The 19,772-nt window shown below is 44.9% G+C and overlaps 3 protein-coding genes across 3 annotated transcripts in view; all 3 read right to left on the bottom strand.

Annotated features, from left to right (window-relative positions):
- Positions 1 to 8,568: 8,568 nt before the first annotated feature.
- LOC138864985 (DNA-directed RNA polymerase II subunit RPB1-like) lies at positions 8,569 to 10,451 on the bottom strand. The gene is made up of 3 exons (XM_070133653.1): positions 10,177 to 10,451; positions 9,796 to 9,992; positions 8,569 to 9,383 (listed from the first exon to the last, which is right to left on the bottom strand). Exons 1-3 carry the CDS (start codon positions 10,449 to 10,451, stop codon positions 8,569 to 8,571), a joined length of 1,287 nt encoding a protein of 428 aa, XP_069989754.1.
- A 531-nt stretch (positions 10,452 to 10,982) lies between these two features.
- On the bottom strand, positions 10,983 to 11,899 carry LOC138864984 (microtubule-associated protein 1B-like). The gene is made up of 3 exons (XM_070133652.1): positions 11,822 to 11,899; positions 11,596 to 11,730; positions 10,983 to 11,195 (listed from the first exon to the last, which is right to left on the bottom strand). The coding sequence occupies exons 1-3, from the start codon at positions 11,897 to 11,899 to the stop codon at positions 10,983 to 10,985; spliced, it is 426 nt and encodes a 141-aa protein (XP_069989753.1).
- A 21-nt stretch (positions 11,900 to 11,920) lies between these two features.
- Positions 11,921 to 19,772, bottom strand: part of LOC113819717 (submandibular gland secretory Glx-rich protein CB-like) — a 9,748-nt gene continuing 1,896 nt past the window's right edge. The window contains exons 2-5 of the mRNA XM_070133651.1: positions 13,214 to 13,447; positions 12,849 to 13,154; positions 12,332 to 12,464; positions 11,921 to 12,200 (exon numbers count right to left, since the gene is read on the bottom strand). Coding sequence (XP_069989752.1) covers positions 11,921 to 12,200; positions 12,332 to 12,464; positions 12,849 to 13,154; positions 13,214 to 13,447 — 953 coding nt within the window. The remainder of the gene's footprint in view (positions 12,201 to 12,331; positions 12,465 to 12,848; positions 13,155 to 13,213; positions 13,448 to 19,772) is intronic.

Here is a 19,772-nt window from a genome sequence, read left to right as displayed (position 1 = left end):
TCCATACTCATTTCATTATTTTTCTTTATCTATCCGCACTCATTTCTTCCTTATATTTCTTTATTTATCTATCGGTACTCATTTATTTTTATTTCTTTGAGTCTCTCCTTAAGAAAAAAAAAAAAAAAAGTCTAATTCTCATCGTGTACGTGACTGTCGGTCCAATTTTTAATATTCTTTTTCTTATTTATCATCTATCTTTTTTATCTATATATTTATTTCTTTTTTCTCTCTTTTTTTAGGGGGGGTGCTTTTACCTACTTTCTCGTCCCAGGTTTATCTTATCTCTTTCTATATACCTTCCTAAACAAACAAACAAAATAGTGACATGTATGCAAAGGCGAAATGAAACAGTGACAGTCACAAACCAAACAAATACATGACACTTCGAGTCTTCTATTTTGGTTTCATTTTCCTGATGAGGAGATAATAATTCCAGAAACGTCATGAACGACTTTTAAGACAAAATCCCAGACGAAGGATGTGAAAAAGCAGAAAGAAAAGAAAGGAAGAAAAAAAAACGTGTATGTCCACGAATTTGCAAGGACACTAAAGGAAAGAACAAGAGAAAGAATGCGCAGATGGAAATGGGAAGTAAATGAAAAAAGAGAAAGAGAAATGGGTAAATGAATAAGAGAAAGAAATGGGAATTAAATGAAAAAATAAAAAGAAAATTGAAAGTAAATAAAAAAAGAGAAAGAGAAATGGGAAGTAAATGAAAAAAGAGAAAGAGAAATGGGAAGTAAATGAAAAAAGAGAAAGAGAAATGAGAAGTAAATGAAAAAAGAAAGAGAAATGGGAAATAAATAAAAAAAGAGAAAGAGAAATGGAAAGTAAATGAAAAAAGAGAAAGAGAAATGGAAGTAAATGAAAAAAGAGGAAGAGAAATGGGAAGTAAAAAAAGAAAAGAAAAATGGAAAGTAAATGAAAAAAGAGAGAGAAATGGGAAATAAATGAAAAAAGAAAGAGAAATGGGAAGTAAATAAAAAAGAGAAAGAGAAATGGGAAGTAGATGAAAAAGAGAGAGAAATGGGAAGTAAATGAAAAAAGAGAAAGAGAAATGGTGGGGAAGTAGATGAAAAAAGAGAGAGAAATGGGAAGTAAATGAAAAAAAGAGAAAGAAATGGTAAGTAAATGAAAAAAAGAGAAAGAGAAATGGGAAGTAAATGAAAAAAGAGAAAGAAATGGGAAGTAAATGAAAAAAGAGAAAGAGAAAGCCTGGGAAGTAAATAAAAAAAGAGAAGGAGAAATGGCAAGTAAATAAAAAAAAGTAAGAGAAATGGGAAGTAAATAAAAAAAGAGAGAAAGAGAAATGGGAAGTAAATGAAAACAAGAGAAAGAGAAAAACCAAAACAAAAGAGAGGAGAGCAAAAAATACAGTAGCGAAGCTCGGCACCGGCAACAAGATCACTTTTAGTTTCAAGTTTATCACAAAAGTTGCTGGGGGGAATTTTTCGGAGCAGAAGCGACCTTCTATGTACTGTATGTGTTGGGTGACAGATGGTGCGGGGGGGGGGGGTGAAAGGAAAGAGAAGGTGGAGGGAGGGAGGAGCAGGAAGAGGGGGAGAGGGAGAGAAAAGACTGAGAGAGTGAGAGAAGAGAGAGGAGAGAGAGAATAGAGAGGAGAGAGAGAAAAAAAAACACATAGAGAGAGAGAAGAGACAAACACATAACAATCATAATAAAAAACGAGACCCAAGATCGAAAAAAAACAACCAACCACGACAACCCCCCCTCCCCTCCCCCCTCCCTACCTCCCTACCTACCCCATCCTCACCTCCCCCTCCCCCTCCCTACCTACCCCCTCCCCTCGCCCTCGCGAACTTGACCTCGCAGTGGGCGTGTTGACTGACCCAACCTGTCACCGCGCGCCCTCTAATCCCCGGATCGCCGCTCGGGTTGCACACACACTCGGGGTCCCGGCCGCGTCCTGATCGAGTGCATTTCGACTTATCCCTTTGTTACTGTCGGTTTCTTTTCCTCCTTCTTTTATTCGAGTCTTTGTTTGTTTTGTGATTTCGGGTTTTATTCGTCGTTCTCTCCTTTTTTTTATTCATGAGGTTTATCTATTATTTATTTTATTTTTGTTTTCGGGTTTTATTCACCGTTCTCTTTTCTTATCTATTCATGAGGTTTATCTATTATTTATTTTATTTTTGTGTTGTGGTTTCGGGTTTTATTTATCGTTCTCTTTTATTATCTATTCATGATGTTTATCTATTCTTAATTTTACTTTTTTCTGTTCCTTCGTGGATATTATTAGTGCGTGTTTCTTCTTTAATTTCAGATTAGAAAGGGAGGAGGAGGGTTGGGGAGGGGAATGAACGAAGGAGAAAGGGTGAGAGGCTGAGAGATCAAGAGGGATAGAGTGAGTGAGAAAGGAAAATAATTATACATCAACACACACAGACATATGTGTATGAGTGTGTGTGTGTGTGTGTGTGTGTGTGTGTGTGTGTGTGTGTGTGTGTGTGTGTGTGTGTGCGTGTGTGCGTGTGTGTGTGCGTGCGTGCGTGCGTGTGTGTGTGTGTGTGTGTGTGTGTGTGTGTGTGTGTGTGCGTGCGTGCGTGCGCGTGCGTGCGTGCGTGCGTGCGTGCGTGCGTGCATGCATGTGTGTGCATGCGTGTGTGTGCATGCGTGTGTGTGCGTGCGTGCGTGCGTGCGTGCGTGCGTGTGTGCGTGCGTGTGTGTGTGTGTGTGTGTGTGTGTGTGTGTGTGTGTGTGTGTGTGTGTGTGTGTGTGTGTGTGTGTGTGTGTGTGTGTGTGCGTGCGTGCGTGCGTGCGTGCGTGCGTGCGTGCGTGTGTGTGTGTGCGTGCGTGAATATATATATATGTATGAATGTGTGTGTTTTGAGAGAGAGAGAGACCAATATACAAACAGACAGAGACAGACCTTTGTTTATTCGCTTCCAGACAATAAAAAAGATTTCCCGTTTCCCTCAGTCCCCTTCCTCCTCCTCCTCCTCCTCCTCCTCCTGCCAACTCCCCTGTGAGCGTCTCCTTTCGTTCTGCAAGACTGCAATGCTCTCATCACTCCGAGGACACGTCGTTAAATATTCACACTGCAATAAGACGGCATTATAAAACACTTCTCGGAACAGTACTTGGCGTCGCGGAAATGCAGATTGGAGACGTGGCCATTCCCTTTGACCGATTTCCCTCTGTCCTCCTCCTCCTCTCCCCTCTTTCGCTCTTTCTCTCCGTTCCTTTTCACTTCTCCCCTCTTTCGCGCTCTCTCTCTCCGTTCCTTTTCACGTCTCCCCTCTCCTCCTATCCGGTCTTCGCTTCTTCTTTTCCAATTCCCTCTCCTTCACCCGCTTTCCTTCCTCTTCACTGCCATTTCCTTCTCCTCTCTACCCATTCCTCATTAAACCTTCTTCTTTTCCTTCTCTTAACTCTCCTCATCTCTCGAACCCTTTCTCCCCTTCTCCATTCTCTCCATCTCGCTATCTCTCTCTCCTCGTCCGCTTCCTCTCCCTTTCGTCTTCTCCTCGCCTGCTTCCTCTCGTTTCCTCTCTCTTCTCTCGCTTTCTCCCACTCCTCGCCCGCATTCTCTCCTTTTCTCCCTCTCCTCCTTTCTCCTTCTTCCTCTCCTCGCCCGCCTCCCCCCCCCCTTCTTCCTCTCCTTCTCCCTCCTTTCCCTTTCTCACTCTCCTCGTCCGCTTCCTCTTCCCTTCTCCCTCTCCTCTCCTTTTCTCCCTCTCCTCGCCCGCCTCTTCTCCTTTTCTCCCCCTCCTCCTTTATCCTTCTTCCTTTCCTCGCCCGCCTCCTCTCCCTTTCTCCCTCTCCCCGCCCGCTTCCTCTCCCCTTCTCCTTTTCCTCGCCCGCCTCCTCTTCCCCCCTTCCTCTCAACATCAAACCGAAATGGAAGCTTTATTTTGCAAAGCTCTAGGAAGCTCTCTGCTCTCTCTCTCGACTCACTCGGGTTACGTATGTCCTTATTTGCGAGTCTCGTCTAATTATGCAGGGGAGGGAAAACACGTGCGAGTGTGTGTTCTTGGATTCTCTAACTCTCTCTCTCTCTTACCTTTTTTCTCACGCTCTCGCCCTTTCTCTCTCTCTCTCTCTCGCTCTCACTCACTCACTTTCTCTCTCTCCTCTCTCGCTCTTTCTCTCACTCTCGCTCTTTCTCACTCTCTCTCGCTCTCTCACTCATTCTCTCGCTCCCCCTCTCTCTCTCACTCATTCTCTCTCTTTCTCTCACTCATTCTCTCTCTTTCTCTCACTCATTCTCTCTCTTTCTCTCTTACTCATTCTCTCTCTCCCTCATCATCTCTCTCTCTCTCACACACACACATTCTCTCGCTCTCACTCTCACTCTGTGTCAGTGTCAGTCTCTGGCCCTGCCTCTGTCTCCGTCCATATGTATGCATGTACACCCAGTCACCGCCCACAGCCCCGTCGCGTCGCCCACATTCCTGCCGAAGCTCGAGGGCAATGAAGCGGCTGCAGGGACGGCCCCGCGACGCCCACCGCCGAGGATCCATCTTGCTTCTCCGCCACAAAGGCATTTCGTGGGCGCGGACGAAACACTCGCCGTCCGAAGTGCTCTCTCGCCCCCTTCCGCCCGCCGCCTTTCCTCTCAATTGTATCGCAATAGTCCGTGGCGAGTTGTTCTGTCGGCAACCAGGCTGTCCTCTTCATCAGGCCCGAATTGAAAGTTGCGGAGGAGGCGGGTCGTGTCCCCCCCTCCATTCCCCTTCCCTCTTCTCTTCTCCTTTTTATTTCTCTTATTTTCTCTTTTCCTTTCTTCTCTGCACTTCTCTTTCTCTTTCTTTCTTTCTTTCTTTCTTTCTCTCTCTCTCTCTCTCTTTCTTTCTTTCTTTCTTTCTCTCTCTCTCTCTCTCTCTCTCTCTCTCTCTCTCTCTCGCTCGCATTTCCTTTGATCCATTGCCCCCTTCCTGTCTTCCTACTTTTTTACTCTTTATTCTAGCCTCTTCCTCTTTCCTCATCTTTCCAATTTCAGTCTTCCTTTTTCCTTTCCTCTTTTCCCACCTTCCCTCTGCACCTTCCGTACTTCCTCTCCCCTCACCCTTTCTTATATCTCCCTACCTTCAACTCTCCTCTCTCCTCTTTAACCCCTTCCGCTCATCCCTCTCCTCCTACCTCCACTTTCCTTGATCCATTCCAAGCTCTTTCCTCACCCATTTCTCTGTCTCTCCCCTCCCGCGGCCTCCCTTTCCCCTTCCCCTTTCCCTCTCTCCTATAATCCTCCACCTTTCTCTCTCATTCTTCCTTCCCTTTCTTCTCACCCCCTCCCTCTCTCTCTCCTTCTCCTTCTCCTTTTTTCTCTCCTCCCCGTCTTCCATTCTCCTTCCTCTTTCTCCCCTATACCCCTTCCCCTTTCTCTCCCCTCCCCTTTTCCCATTCTCATTCCTCTTTCTCTCCTCTCCCCTCCCCTTTTCCCATTCTCTCCCTTCCCCCTGTTTCCCATTCCCCTTCCCCTTTCTCTCTCCCAGGCCTCTTCCCTTTTCCCATACCCCTTCCCCTTTCTCTCCCCTCCCCTCCCCCAGTCGCACCGGCCACCACCCCAGCCTCGAGGCCACACACTGCCTCTATGTATTTTCAAGGATTCGACTTTAACGTTGAACCAGCGGCCCCTGACTACCGAAATTTATAGCCCGGCCTGTGGTACGGAAGCGTTTCAAATAAGTGAGAGGTTGCTGGCCTAACATTTTTCCCACCAGGAATCAGCTGACTGCCGGGAAATGGATGTGAATGAAGCAAAAACGTCGCATAAATCAGCTGACTGGTAGGTTGAATAAAGCGTCGGGGAAATCAGCTGGTAACGGATGTGAATTAGGCAGATAAACATGAGAACCAGCTGATTAGCTGGAAACAGATATGACTGAACTAAACAATGAAAATATAGTACGCGTAAATGACCTGACTCTAGGGATATGAATGCAAATGAATCATTATCATAAAAATATGGCGACTCGAGAGAAATATGTGTAAAACAATCTATTGACATCTGGAACACGGATGTGAATGAAACAATGGCAATTAAATCAGTTCACAGGTGGGCTACGGATGTAAATACAGCGAACACGCCAAATAAATCAGCTGACTGATGGGAAACGGATGCGAATGAAGCAGATACGACTACGTCACATGAATCAGCTGACTGGTGGCAATCGGATGTGAACGAGACAGCTGTATCAACGGTTTCGCGGGAAAATTATTCTCAGCAAAGCAAACAATTATTTCTTTAACGTCGGCGTATGATGGTCCTTAAGAACAACTACCTGAATAATGTAATTGAATTGCAGGATAACGATGATGATAGCACTCATAACAACGAACGAGAAACAAAGTTTAAAAAAAATGACTGGTGTGGCAGCCAGTTTAAGCTCCGGACAAACGAATTCCGGAAACAAATTATAAAAAAAAGAAGTAAAAAAAACACACAGACGACCCATTCTTCATTTTCAAAATTACTAGAAAAACACGACCTCCACTCTCCACGTTTTTTTTTTCTAACCTTCTCTCTCGCTTCTCTTCTCTCTCTTTTATCCTTATTTTTTGTCTTCTCACCGAGGAATAAGTCCAGCCGGGGCTCTTCAGCTGCTGTATTTCCTCCTGCAAGCTGGTGTGTTGGCGCTCGGGGGGGGGGGGGAGAGGATGGTGATGTGGACTGAGGGGAAAGAGGGATGGGGGTAGGAGAGTGAGGGGAAAGGGGGGAAGGGGACGGGACTTGGGGTAGAGGAGGTAGGGAATTGGGGACTGAGGGGAGAGCGGGATGGCGGGGTTGAGGCTGAAGGGAGAGGGGGAGGGGGTTGGGGCTGAAGGGAAAGGGGGTCGAGGGAAGGGGGAAGGGGTGGACGCTCTCCTATATGAGGAAATGCTGCGGAGGCAACTTTGAAGACAAGAATCTCGCTTCCCTTAAAAATTCGCACTCGACTTCGTCAAAGGCCGAGCCAGTGTTCGCTCGCTCGCCCGACGCAGCCTGCTGGTGTGCGAGGGCCTGCCGAGCACTTAGGTAAATGAGGGAGTGAGGGAGGGAGGGAGGGAGAGAGAGAGAGAGAGAGAGAGAGCGAGAGAGAGAGAGAGAGACAGAGAGAGAGAGAGAGCGAGAGAGAGAGAGAGAGAGAGAGAGAGAGAGAGCGAGAGAGCGAGAGAGCGAGAGAGCGAGAGAGCGAGAGAGAGAGAGAGCGAGAGAGAGAGCGAGAGAGAGAGAGAGAGAGGAGAGGGGGAGGAGGAGGAGAGAGAGGGATAGAGGGAGGGAGAGAGAGAGAGAGAGAGAGAGAGAGAGAGAGAGAGAGAGAGAGAGAGAGAGAGAGAGAGAGAGAGAGAGAGAGAGAGAGAGAGAGAGAGAGAGAGGAGAGGGGGGAGGAGGAGGAGAGAGAGGGATAGGAGGAGGGAGGGAGGGAGAGAAAATGAGAGTGACTGGAGAGGGAGAGGGAGAGGGAGAGGGAGAGGGAGAGAGAGGGAGAGAGAGAGGGAGAGAGGGAGAGAGAGAGAGAGAGAGAGAGAGAGAGAGAGAGAGAGAGAGAGAGAGAGGAGAGGGGAGGAGGAGGAGAGAGAAGGATAGAGGGAGGAGAGAGAGAGAGAGAGAGAGAGAGAGAGAGAGAGAGAGAGAGAGAGAGAGAGAGAGAGAGAGAGAGAGAGAGAGAGAGAGAGAGAGAGAGAGAGAGAGGAGAGGGGGGAGGAGGAGAGAGAGAGAGGGAGAGGGGGGAGGAGGAGGAGAGAGAGAGGGATAGAGGGGAGGGAGAGAGAGAGAGAGAGGGAGGGAGGGAGGGAGGGAGGGAGGGAGGGAGGGAGAGAGAGAGAGAGAGAGAGAGAGAGAGAGAGAGAGAGAGAGAGAGAGAGACTGAGAGTGACTGGAGAGGGAGAGAGAGAAATAAAGAAAGAGAAAAATAGATAGGCAGGCGGGGAGGAGGAGGAGAGAGAGGGATAGAGGGAGGGAGGGAGGGAGAGAGAGAGGGAGGGAGGGAGGGAGGGGGGGGGAGAAAGAAAGAAAGAGAGAGAGAGAGAGAGAGAGAGAGAGAGAGAGAGAGAGAGAGAGAGAGAGAGAGAGAGAGAGAGAGAGAGAGAGAGAGAGAGAGAGAGAGAATGAGAGTGACTAGAGAGGGAGAGAGAAAATTAAGAAAGAAAAATAGATAGGCAGGCGGGGAGAGGGAGAGAGAGAGAGAGAGAGAGAGAGAGAGAGAGAGAGAGAGAGAGAGAGAGAGAGAGAGAGAGAGAGAGAGAGAGAGAGAGAGAGAGAGAGAGAGAGAGAGAGAGAGAGAGAGAGAGAGAGAGCGAGCTCACAACCCCAAACCCAACTACTTCCTCCCGGCTAAACACAGCTACTCCCCCAACACCCAAGTCCCTCCAAGTACCAATCAACCCCCCCTCCCCCCACCAACCCACCTCAAAACCACGTACCAGGTAAAGCCCCCTCACGTACCGCCACATCACCGCCGCCGTACCGCTGCCGTACCGCCGTCCTAATCCCTCCCTCGTACCAATTAAACTTTAGCCACTTTAATACCTCCCATAATTCCATCATCCTCCCCACAAACTTCTCCTGAAGTTTAGATCCGAATTAAATCTTAAACATCCCCTTCCCGGGCGATGGCGGCATTAACAAGCACTCGCCGGGAATGAGGTCGTTCCGGCCGCCGCCGCTGGCCGAGCCTGCTTGCTGGGGCTTGTTTGTGCTTGCTGGGGGCTTGTTTTGTACTTGTCGGGGGGCTTGTGTGTGCTTGTCTTGTGCTTGTTGGGGGCTTGTTTGTGCTTGTTGGGGGCTTGTGTGTGCTTGTTGGGGGCTTGTGTGTGCTTGTTGGGGGCTTTTTTTTGTGCTTGTTGGGGGCTTGTGTGTGCTTGTTGGGGGCTTGTTTTGTACTTGTTGGGGGCTTGTTTTGTGCTTGCTGGGGGCTTGTTTTGTGCTTGCTGGGGGCTTGTTTTGTGCTTGCTGGGGGCTTGTTTTGTGCTTGCTGGGGGGCTTGTTTTGTGCTTGTTGGGCTTGTTTTGTGCTTGTTGGGGGCTTGTTTTGTGCTTGTTGGGGGCTTGTTTTGTGCTTGTTGGGGGCTTGTTTTGTGCTTGCTGGGGGCTTGTTTTGTGCTTGTTGGGGGCTTGTTTTGTGCTTGTTGGGGGCTTGTTTTGTGCTTGCTGGGGGCTTGTTTTGTGCTTGTTGGGGGCTTGTTTGTGCTTGTTGGGGCTTGTGTGTGCTTGCTGGGGGCTTGTGTGTGCTTGCTGGGGGCCCGTTTTGTGCTTGCTGGGGGCCCGTTTTGTGCTTGCTGGGGGCTTGTTTTGTGCTTGCTGGGGGCCTGTTTTGTGGTTGCTGGGGCCTATTTTGTGCTTGTTGGGGGCCTGTTTTGTGCTTGCTGGGGCTTGTTTTGTACTTGTTGGAGGTCTATTTTTTACTTGATAGGGGCTTGTTTGTGCTTGCTGGTGGTCTATTTTGTTTGACAGGGGTTAGTTAGTCGCTGTGGGCTTATTTTGGGATTGATTGTGTCATATTTCGTGCTTGCTGGAGTCTTGTGCTTGTTTTGTGCTTGCTAGAGGCTTGTTTTGTGCTTGCAGGGAGCTTGTTTGTTTGCGGGGGCCTATTTTGTGCTTGCTAAGAGTTTGTTTGTGCTTGCTGGGGTCTTTTTGTGCTTGCTAGGGGCCTATTTTGTGCTTGCTAGGGGCTTGTTTTGTGCTTGATGGGGTCTTGTTTTGTGCTTGCTAGGGACCTGGTTTGTGCTTCCTGAGGGCTTGTTTGTGCTTGCTTGTGCTTGATGGGGTCTTGTTTTGTGCTTCTGAGGGCTTGTTTTGTGCTTGATGGGGTCTTATTTTGTGCTTGCTAGGGACCTGGTTTGTGCTTGCTTGTGCTTGATGGGGTCTTGTTTTGTGCTTCTGAGGGCTTGTTTGTGCTTGCTGGGGGCTTGTTTTGTGCTTGATGGGGTCTTATTTTGTGCTTGCTAGGGACCTGGTTTGTGATTCCTGAGGGCTTGTTTGTGCTTCCTGAGGGCTTGTTTGTGCTTGCTTGTGCTTGATGGGGTCTTGTTTTGTGCTTCTGAGGGCTTGTTTTGTGCTTGATGGGGTCTTATTTTGTGCTTGCTAGGGACCTGGTTTGTGCTTCCTGAGGGTTTGTTTGTGCTTGCTTGTGCTTGATGGGGTCTTGTTTTGTGCTTCTGAGGGCTTGTTTGTGCTTGCTGGGGGCTTGTTTTGTGCTTGATGGGGTCTTATTTTGTGCTTGCTAGGGACCTGGTTTGTGCTTCCTGAGGGCTTGTTTGTGCTTGCTTGTGCTTGATGGGGTCTTGTTTTGTGCTTCCTGAGGGCTTGTTTGCGCTTGCTGGGGACTTGTTTTGTGCTTGCCCAAATGGCTTGTTTTGGTACTGTTGGAGCATTTTATGTTTGCTGGGTGTCCATTTTGTGCTTAATAGGGTCTCCTTTCGTGCATACTGGAGGCCTATTTTGTGTTTGATAGGGGCTAGTTTTGTGCTTGATAGAATCTTGTTTTGTGCTTGCTGGGGGTCCATTTTGTGCTTGCTGGGATCTTGTTTTGTGCTTGCTGGACGGTTGTTTGTACTTGCTAGGGTGCTTGTTTTGTGCTTGCTATGTACATGTGCATGTGCTTGAGCTCGTTTGTTTACCCCCCCTCCCCGCCTCCCCATCCCATAGCGACGCATGCGCACACCTCACCCACACGCCCATAATCACCCTAGCGGCCGCATTAAACACTAATTCCGCGGGAAGCCGGTCTTTGAAGGGCCTAAGAGCGACTGCACGAGGTAGGCGTTTCCTGTTATTAAACTCCATTTATCTTACTTTATTTATTTTTCATTTATTCAGTTTTATATTTATTGTTGGGGGCCTATTTTGTGCTTGCTGGGGGCTTGTTTTGTGCTTGCTGGGGTCCTATTTTGTGCTTGCTGGGAGTTTGTTTTGTGCTTGCTGGGGGCCTGTTTTGTGCTTGCTGGGGTCCTATTTTGTGCTTGCTGGGTCCTATTTTGTGCTTGCTGGGGGCCTATTTTGTGCTTGCTGGGTCCTATTTTGTGCTTGCTGGGGGCCTATTTTATGCTAGGTGAGGTCCTATTTTGTGCTTGCTGGGAGCTTGTTTGTGCTTGCTGGGGGCTTATTGTGTGCTTGCTGGGTCCTATTTTGTGCTTGCTGGGTCCTATTTTGTGCTTGCTGGGTCCTATTTTGTGTTTGCTGGGTCCTATTTTGTGCTTGCTGGGTCCTATTTTGTGCTTGCTGGGTCCTATTTTGTGCTTGCTGGGGTCCTATTTTGTGCTTGCTGGGTCCTATTTTGTGCTTGCTGGGTCCTATTTTGTGCTTGCTGGGTCCTATTTTGTGCTTGCTGGGGTCCTATTTTGTGCTTGCTGGGTCCTATTTTGTGCTTGCTGGGTCCTATTTTGTGCTTGCTGGGTCCTATTTGTGCTTGCTGAGGGCCTATTTTGTGCTTGCTGGGAGCTTGTTTGTGCTTGCTGGGGGCCTATTGTGTGCTTGCTGGGTCCTATTTTGTGCTTGCTGGGGTCCTATTTTGTGCTAGGTGAGGTCCTATTTTGTGCTTGCTGGGGTCTTATTTTGTGCTTGCTGGGGTCCTACTTTGTGCTTGCTGGGGTCCTATTTTGTGCTTGCTGGATCCTATTTTGTGCTTGCTGGGTCCTATTTTGTGCTTGCTGGGGTCCTATTTTGTGCTAGGTGGGGTCCTATTTTGTGCTTGCTGGGAGCTTGTTTGTGCTTGCTGGGGGCCTTTTTTGTGCTTACTGGGGGCTTGTTTTGTTTGCCAGGAGCTTGTCTGTGCTTGCTGGGAGTCTATTTTGTTTGATAGGGGTTAGTTTCGTGCTTAATGTGGGCTTATTTTGTGCTTGATAGTGTCTTATTAGTGATTGCTGGAGTCTTTTGCTTGCTTGGGGCCTGTTTGTGCTTGTGGGGGCCTATTTTGTGCTTGCCGGTGGCTTGTTTGTGCTTGTAGGGGGTCCATTTTGTGTTTGCTGGGGCTTTTTTAGTGCTTGTTGGGGGGCTTGTATTGTGCTTGCTGGGGTCTTGTTTTGTGTTTGGTAGGGGCCTGGTTTGTGCTTCCTGAGGGCTTGTTTGCGTTTGCTGGGGGCTTGTTTTGTGCTTCCTTAGGGCTTGTTTGTGCTTGCTGGGGGCTTGTTTTGTGCTTGCTGGGGGCTTGTTTGCGCTTGCTTGTGCTTGATGGGGTCTTGTTTTGTGCTTGCTGAGGGCTTGTTTGTGGTTGCTGGGGGCTTGTTTTATGCTTCCTGAGGGCTTGTTTGTGCTTGCTGGGGGATTGTTTGTGCTTGCTGGGGGACTGTTTAGTGCTTGCCCGAATGGCTTGTTCTGGTTTTGTTGGGGTATTTTATGCTTGCTGGGTGTCTATTTTGTGCTTAATAGGGGCTTGATTCGTGTTTACTGGAGGCCTATTTTGTGTTTGATAGGGGCTAGTTTTGTGCTTGATAGAGGCTTGTTTTGTGTTTGATAGAGGCTTGTTTTGTGCTTGCTGGGGGGTCCATTTTGTGCTTGCTGGGGATCTTGTTTCGTGCTTACTGGGGGATTGTTTGTGCTTGATGGGGTGCTTGTTTTATGTTTTCTGTGTACATGTGCATGTGCTTGAGCTCGTTTGTTTACCCCCCCTCCCCGCCTCCCCATCCCATAGCGACGCATGCGCACACCTCACCCACACGCCCATAATCACCCTAGCGGCCGCATTAAACACTAATTCCGCGGGAAGCCGGTCTTTGAAGGGCCTAAGAGCGACTGCACGAGGTAGGCGTTTCCTGTTATTAAACTCCATTTATCTTACTTTATTTATTTTTCATTTATTCAGTTTTATATTTATTGTTGGGGGCCTATTTTGTGCTTGCTGGGGGCTTGTTTTGTGCTTGCTGGGGTCCTATTTTGTGCTTGCTGGGAGTTTGTTTTGTGCTTGCTGGGGGCCTGTTTTGTGCTTGCTGGGGTCCTATTTTGTGCTTGCTGGGTCCTATTTTGTGCTTGCTGGGGGCCTGGTTTGTGCTTGCTTGTGCTTGATGGGGTCTTGTTTTGTGCTTCTGAGGGCTTGTTTGTGCTTGCTGGGGGCTTGTTTTGTGCTTGATGGGGTCTTATTTTGTGCTTGCTAGGGACCTGGTTTGTGATTCCTGAGGGCTTGTTTGTGCTTCCTGAGGGCTTGTTTGTGCTTGCTTGTGCTTGATGGGGTCTTGTTTTGTGCTTCTGAGGGCTTGTTTTGTGCTTGATGGGGTCTTATTTTGTGCTTGCTAGGGACCTGGTTTGTGCTTCCTGAGGGTTTGTTTGTGCTTGCTTGTGCTTGATGGGGTCTTGTTTTGTGCTTCTGAGGGCTTGTTTGTGCTTGCTGGGGGCTTGTTTTGTGCTTGATGGGGTCTTATTTTGTGCTTGCTAGGGACCTGGTTTGTGCTTCCTGAGGGCTTGTTTGTGCTTGCTTGTGCTTGATGGGGTCTTGTTTTGTGCTTCCTGAGGGCTTGTTTGCGCTTGCTGGGGACTTGTTTTGTGCTTGCCCAAATGGCTTGTTTTGGTACTGTTGGAGCATTTTATGTTTGCTGGGTGTCCATTTTGTGCTTAATAGGGTCTCCTTTCGTGCATACTGGAGGCCTATTTTGTGTTTGATAGGGGCTAGTTTTGTGCTTGATAGAATCTTGTTTTGTGCTTGCTGGGGGTCCATTTTGTGCTTGCTGGGATCTTGTTTTGTGCTTGCTGGACGGTTGTTTGTACTTGCTAGGGTGCTTGTTTTGTGCTTGCTGTGTGCATGTGCATGTGCTTGAGCTCGTTTGTTTACCCCCGCCTCCCCGCCTCCCCCATCCCATAGCGACGCATGCGCACACCTCACCCACGCGCCCATAATCACCCTAGCGGCCGCATTAAACACTAATTCCGCGGGAAGCCGGTCTTTGAAGGGCCTAAGAGCGACTGCACGGGATAGGCAATTCCTGTTATTAAACTCCATTTATCTAACTTTATTTATTTTTCATTTATTCATTCATCTTTATATTTATTTATATTTATCTATTATTTATTATCTATCTATTTAAATGAGGACCGTGCTAGATCAGCAAATGAAAGGCGCGGGGGAATGGGAGAATGAAGATGATTAGGATGGAATAAGAAAAAAAATTTACTTGGATAGTTAAATGTAAACAAGAAATGAAAGACACGTAGAGTAATCACATGGAAAATAAAACAAAATAATTCAATACACAAAAAAACGCGAGAGAATAAGCGAATGAAGATAATCAAGAGGAAATAAGACACAGGGCAAAACACGCTAACTGAATGGTTTATCTAAAAAAAATTATACTTAAAAAAAAAAAAACGTAGAATGAATGATAACACGAAAACTGAAGGAAAATAAACAAATAAAAATGTGGACGAGGAAAGAGAAACCAGTGAGAGGAAAAACGAACCGGACAACGAAATACAAAATAATATAGAAACTAACTGGTAGCGGATCCCTTTTTCACTCACGCATGGGCTAGGAAAGCAAGAGAGAGAGAGAGAGAGGGAGGGAGGGGGGAGGGAGGAGGGAATGAGAGAGAGAGAGAGAGGAGAGAGAGAGAGAGAGGAGAGGGAGAGAGAGAGAGGGAGGGAGGGGAGGGGAGGGGAGGGGAGGGGAGGGGAGGGAAGGGAAGGGAAGGAGAGGGAGGGAAGGGAGAGAGAGAGAGAGGGAGAGAGAGAGAGAGAGAGAGAGAGAGAGAGAGAGAGAGAGAGAGAGAGAGAGAGAGAGAGAGAGAGAGAGAGAGAGAAAGAGAAAGAGAGAGTTGAGAGAGAAAGAGAGAGTTGAGAGAAAGAGGGATGTGAGAGAGAGAGAGAGAGAGTTGAGAGAGGAGGGAGGGAGAGGAGAGAGAGAGAGAGAGGAGAGAGAGAGAGAGAGAGAGAGAGAGAGAGAGAGAGAGAGAGAGAGAGAGAGAGAGAGAGAGAGAGAGAGAGGGAGAGAGAGAGAGAGAGAAAGAGAGAAAGAGAGAGTTGAGAGAGATAAAGAGAGAGAAAGAGAGAGTTGAGAGAGAGAAAGAGAGAGTTGAGAGAAAGAGGGGATGTGAGAGAGAGAGAGAGAGAGAGAGAGTTGAGAGAATGAGAGAGAGATCAGAGAAAGTACGAGAAAGTTCAGAGAAAGAGAGAGAAGAGAGAGAGGAGAGAGAGGAGAGAGAGAGAGAGAGAGTTGAGAGAAAGAGAGAAAGAGAGAAAGAGAGAAGAGAGAGAGATCAGAGAAAGTTCGAGAGCGAGAAACTGCAGAGAAAGAGAGTTCAGAGACAGACAGACAGACAGACACCCAGACGGCCAGTCCGACAGACCGAGAGCCAGAGCGCAAGAGCGAGAAAGGGTAACAAAGCATCGCATCTCGTTATTTCAGTCATCATACGAAGTGATTGGCTAAATCAATTAAATTCCCCGCGCCCGGATCACGCTCGACGGAATCATATAGATGACGTTGGAGATATTACACGAAGTTATTATTTTTTATTATTTTTTCGTTTTTGAGTTTGCTTCACGTGATACGCAATGGGAATGAATGACTGGCGATCACCATGACGATGGTTGTGCAAATAATACTAATGGTGATAGGAATAACAGGAAATAATAGTTGTTATGATGGGAATAATGATAACAAGGGCAACGATAATAATAATGGCTATGATATCACCACACTAACAGCTATAATAATAAAAAAATAATAATAATAATACTAACAATAATAAGAAGAAATAATATTAATATTCTTATAATTATCAAAAATAATAATAATAATAAAATAAAATAAATCAATAGCAATGGAGTATCAATATTAATGTAACTATCAACAGTACTAAAAGTAATGTTACCCTAATAACTATTCTTAATCAAAGTTGGTAGAAAATCTGACTCTACACAAACAGGATTTACAGAAAAATAATGAATGTAATGATTCTTGATATGATTATCATTTACATCATCACTGTTACTCCCAGCATCCGCATTACGAACTTTAATTACTGGAATTCAGAAATCAATCGATCAACAAAAATAATTTTATTGATCTAAAATGACCTTCGGATTGACCGTATCAGAATTAATTATTATCTTTAATTGTCAAGTATCTTAATTTTTTATTCTCTCTACCTCTTTTGACCTTTCGTTTCCATATTAATTAGCTTTGTTTCCTTCCGTTTACACGTTTCTCTTTTTTTCTATACGGCGCTCTTTAATGAAAATCTAATGAAGTTTGCGAGGTTTGTAAACTAACCTTTAAAATCTGGAGGTAATCAACATGGGACCTTAGATCCCCAAAGCGAAGGAAAGTCTCTCTCTCTCTCTCTCTCTTGCTCTCTCTCTCTCTCTCTCTCTTGCTTTCTTTCTTTCTCTCTCTCTCTCTCTCTCTCTCTCTCTCTCTCTCTCTCTCTCTCCCTCTGTCTCTCTCTCTCTCTCTCTCTCTCTCCTCTCCCTCTCTCTCCTCTCTCTCTCCCTCTCTCTCCTCTCTCTCTCTCCTCTGTCCCTGTCCCTGTCCCTGTCCCTGTCCCTCTCTCTCTCTCTCTCTCTCTCTCTCTCTCTCTCTCTCCCTCTGTCCCTCTGTCCCTCTCTCTCTCTCTCCCTCTGTCCCTCTCTCTCTCTCTCCCTCTGTCCCTCTCTCTCTCTCTCCCTCTGTCCTCTCTCTCTCTCTCCTCTGTCCCTCTCTCTCTCTCTCCCTCTGTCCCTCTCTCTCTCTCTCTCCCCCTCTCTCTCTCTCTGCCCCCCCTCTCTCTCTCTCTCTCTCTTTGTCTCTCTCTCTCTCACACACACTCACGCCCACACACATACACACACCCACGCCCACACACATACACACACCCATGCCCACACACATACACACACCCACGCCCACACACATACAAACACCCACGCCCACACACCCACCCACGCCCACACACACACACACGCCCACAAAACTGCTAAATACGAATCCATGACCAACACAAACTCAACCCAAGCTCCCAAACCGACAACACGGCACACCTGCACCAACAGCGGCGGCTCCAACACCTGCACGCACGTCACTCAGCCTGACCCCGCCCCGTCACAACGCTCGCGTGGATATTGCGGTCTCACTGGGGATTGCATGAATTGCCGGGAGGGGGGGGGGGGAATGGTAACATTAGTAAGAGTGATCTGATAATAGTGATGATGGTAATAATAATGATAACGAAGATGATATTGGTGGTGATGGTGATGATGATAGCAATAATTAATAATAGTGATCTGATAATAGTGATGATGGTAATAATAATAATGATAACGAAGATGATATTGGCGGTGATGATGATGATGATGATGATGATAACAATAATTCTATTAGCAACTATGATAATGACAATAATTATGATAATCCTATATATAACTTTGATTACAGTCTTAGTCGTATAGGATCAGCAATGATACAAACAAATAATAATGATAATAAAATAGAGATAGACAGTTACAAAAGTTAACTGTAAACAACTATTCAATGCAAACCTGGAACTCTCACTTGTATTCAGTGAGAAAAATATTAACAAATATGTAAATGGATGTGAAAGGGAATGAGTTGCCGGCAATGTAATTTTCAGTTTTCAAAAAGTGTTGAAATCAATGGAGGAACTCGACTGAAATAATTCTAAAATGTATGGGACATTTCTCCAAACAATGTCAACAATAAAAATCACAACACAAACTGCATAAAACTAAATCAGTGAATAACTACCTTTAAAATAATATATATAAATAAATGGTAGAAAAATCCAATATGCACAAACTATATTTATTGAAAGAAATACAGGAATACATACACAAAAAGCTGATTTATGATAAAACCGCAAAGTCATAGAGAGAGAGCGTACACCTCTTCCATTAGTTCAATCGGCCCTCACCTCCCTAACCCCCCCCCCCAAAAAAAAAAAAAAAAAAAAAAAAAATCCCGCAAAGACCAAAATGGACTCAGCTAGCCACATCTCCCCCAATACTCATCGGTCCCCCTCTCTGACCCACAGGAAGACCACAAGTAAAACTCGACCACAGTCCGTCGGGAACTCTTCGCGGACCAAAGGTGATCCTAATCAGCCTTATATTATTGTTCTGATTCCTTGGCCACTCACAGAATTCCGTCAAGCTTCGTCTGTAACGATCGTAGTAGATGTAATTAGCTTCCATCTACTCTCTCTATTGGTTTATGTCAATGTTAGGTCGTTGGCCGCGATATCACGCTTTGCTAGCAACGTTTTTCTTTTTACATAACTCTTCCTTTCTTTATTAGAAGTCCTCGACCACTACCCCCCTCTTTCTCTCTCTCTCTCTCTCTCTCTCTCTCTCTCTCTCTCTCTCTCTCTCTCTCTCTCTCTCTCTCTTTCTTTCTTTCTTTCTTTCTCGCAACACCAAAACCTCAACAACTGCTCTCTTTCTGGTCCGCTAGTACTTCTTGTGTAATCCTGGTGACAATCATAATTATCAATACACAAATAAATTAATTAATAAACCAGACTGTTTGAACAGCCTATACTCTGATGGGCGATATATATATATATACATATATCATATATATACATACATTATATATATATATAAATATAAATATATATAAATATATATATATATAATATATGTATATATATAATATATGTATATATATATATATACATATATAATATAATATATATATATATATAATATATATTTTATATATATATATATTATATATATATACATATATTATATATATACATACATTATATATATATATATATATATATATATATATATATATATATATATATATATATAAATAGATATATATATATATATTATATATATACATACATTATATATATATATATATATATATATATATATATATATATAAATAGATATATATATACATATATAATTATATATATATATATATATATATATATATATATATATATATAATAATAATAATAATAATAATAATATTTATATATGTATATACATATACATATACATACATACATATATATATATATATATATATATATATATATATATATATATAATTATATTTATATATGTATATACGTATACATATACATATACATACATACATACATATATATATATATATATATATATATATATATATATATATATATATATATATACATATATATGTATGTGTATATATATTTGTAATGCTAGATAAGCATTTTTTGTAATTTATTCTAAATCATCAAACTTCATTCAATACCGTAAAAAAATATTCCATTCAAATTTTTATTCGCATCACACCGACGGCGAACTCCACGCTCGTTAACAATTCATTAAAAATCAACAATATTCACAACGTAAACCAACATTTTTTTTCTTTTAATGACTGAAAAACAAATTCACAAAATATATAAAAAAAAATCATAAACAATCCACGATAATCCTAACGACTTTAAAACCAATTAAGAAGAAAAAAGAAGACACAGTTCGCCAATCTTCCATCCACCCTCACTGATCCCCTCATAACCCTCATGAAACCCTTTATGAACCCCCTTATAACCCTCATAACCCACATGGAACCCTCAAAACCCACATGAAACCTTCATAACCCTCGTGAAACCCCTCATAACCCGCATGGAACCCTCATAACCCGCATGGAACCCTCATAACCCACATGAAACCCCTCATAACCCTCCTGAAACCCCTCATAACCCACACGAACCCCCTCATATCTCTCCTGAACCCCCTCATAACCCCCATGAACCCCCCTCATAACCCCTCACTCATACCCTGCCCTCCCTCATGCCACATAGCCCCCCCCCCAGCACCTCATAGTCCGTGGCGAAGGGATATCTTGTGTTGTTATATATTTGCACGGACGTGTAATATGCAAATGAAGTGAA

This window comes from Penaeus vannamei, chromosome 19 (assembly GCF_042767895.1).
Source record: "Penaeus vannamei isolate JL-2024 chromosome 19, ASM4276789v1, whole genome shotgun sequence".
Taxonomy (NCBI): domain Eukaryota; kingdom Metazoa; phylum Arthropoda; class Malacostraca; order Decapoda; family Penaeidae; genus Penaeus; species Penaeus vannamei.
The sequence above is the reverse complement of the archived record's forward strand: the minus strand, read 5'-3'. Positions and strand labels throughout refer to the sequence as shown.

Bases quoted from the DNA above. Each gene is read 5' to 3' on its own strand.
- LOC138864985 (XM_070133653.1), bottom strand. From the start codon at position 10,451: ATGGACCCCCAGCAAGCACAAAACAAGATTCTATCAAGCACAAAACTA. The intron at 9,993-10,176 runs GTCCCTAGCAAG...GCACAAAACAAG, and splicing joins CCTCAGGAAGCACAAACCAG to CCCTCAGAAGCACAAAACAA. The intron at 9,384-9,795 runs GCAAGCACAAAC...CAAACAAAATAG, and splicing joins CAAGACCCCATCAAGCACAA to ACCACCAGCAAGCACAAACA.
- LOC138864984 (XM_070133652.1), bottom strand. From the start codon at position 11,899: ATGGACCCCCTACAAGCACAAACAAGCCACCGGCAAGCACAAAATAGG. The intron at 11,731-11,821 runs GCAAAAGACTCC...CAAACAAAATAG, and splicing joins CACAAACAGGCCCCAAGCAA to ACTCCCAGCAAGCACAGACA. The intron at 11,196-11,595 runs GCAAGCACAAAA...AGCACAAAATAG, and splicing joins TAGCACAAAATAGGACCCCA to GACCCCAGCAAGCACAAAAT.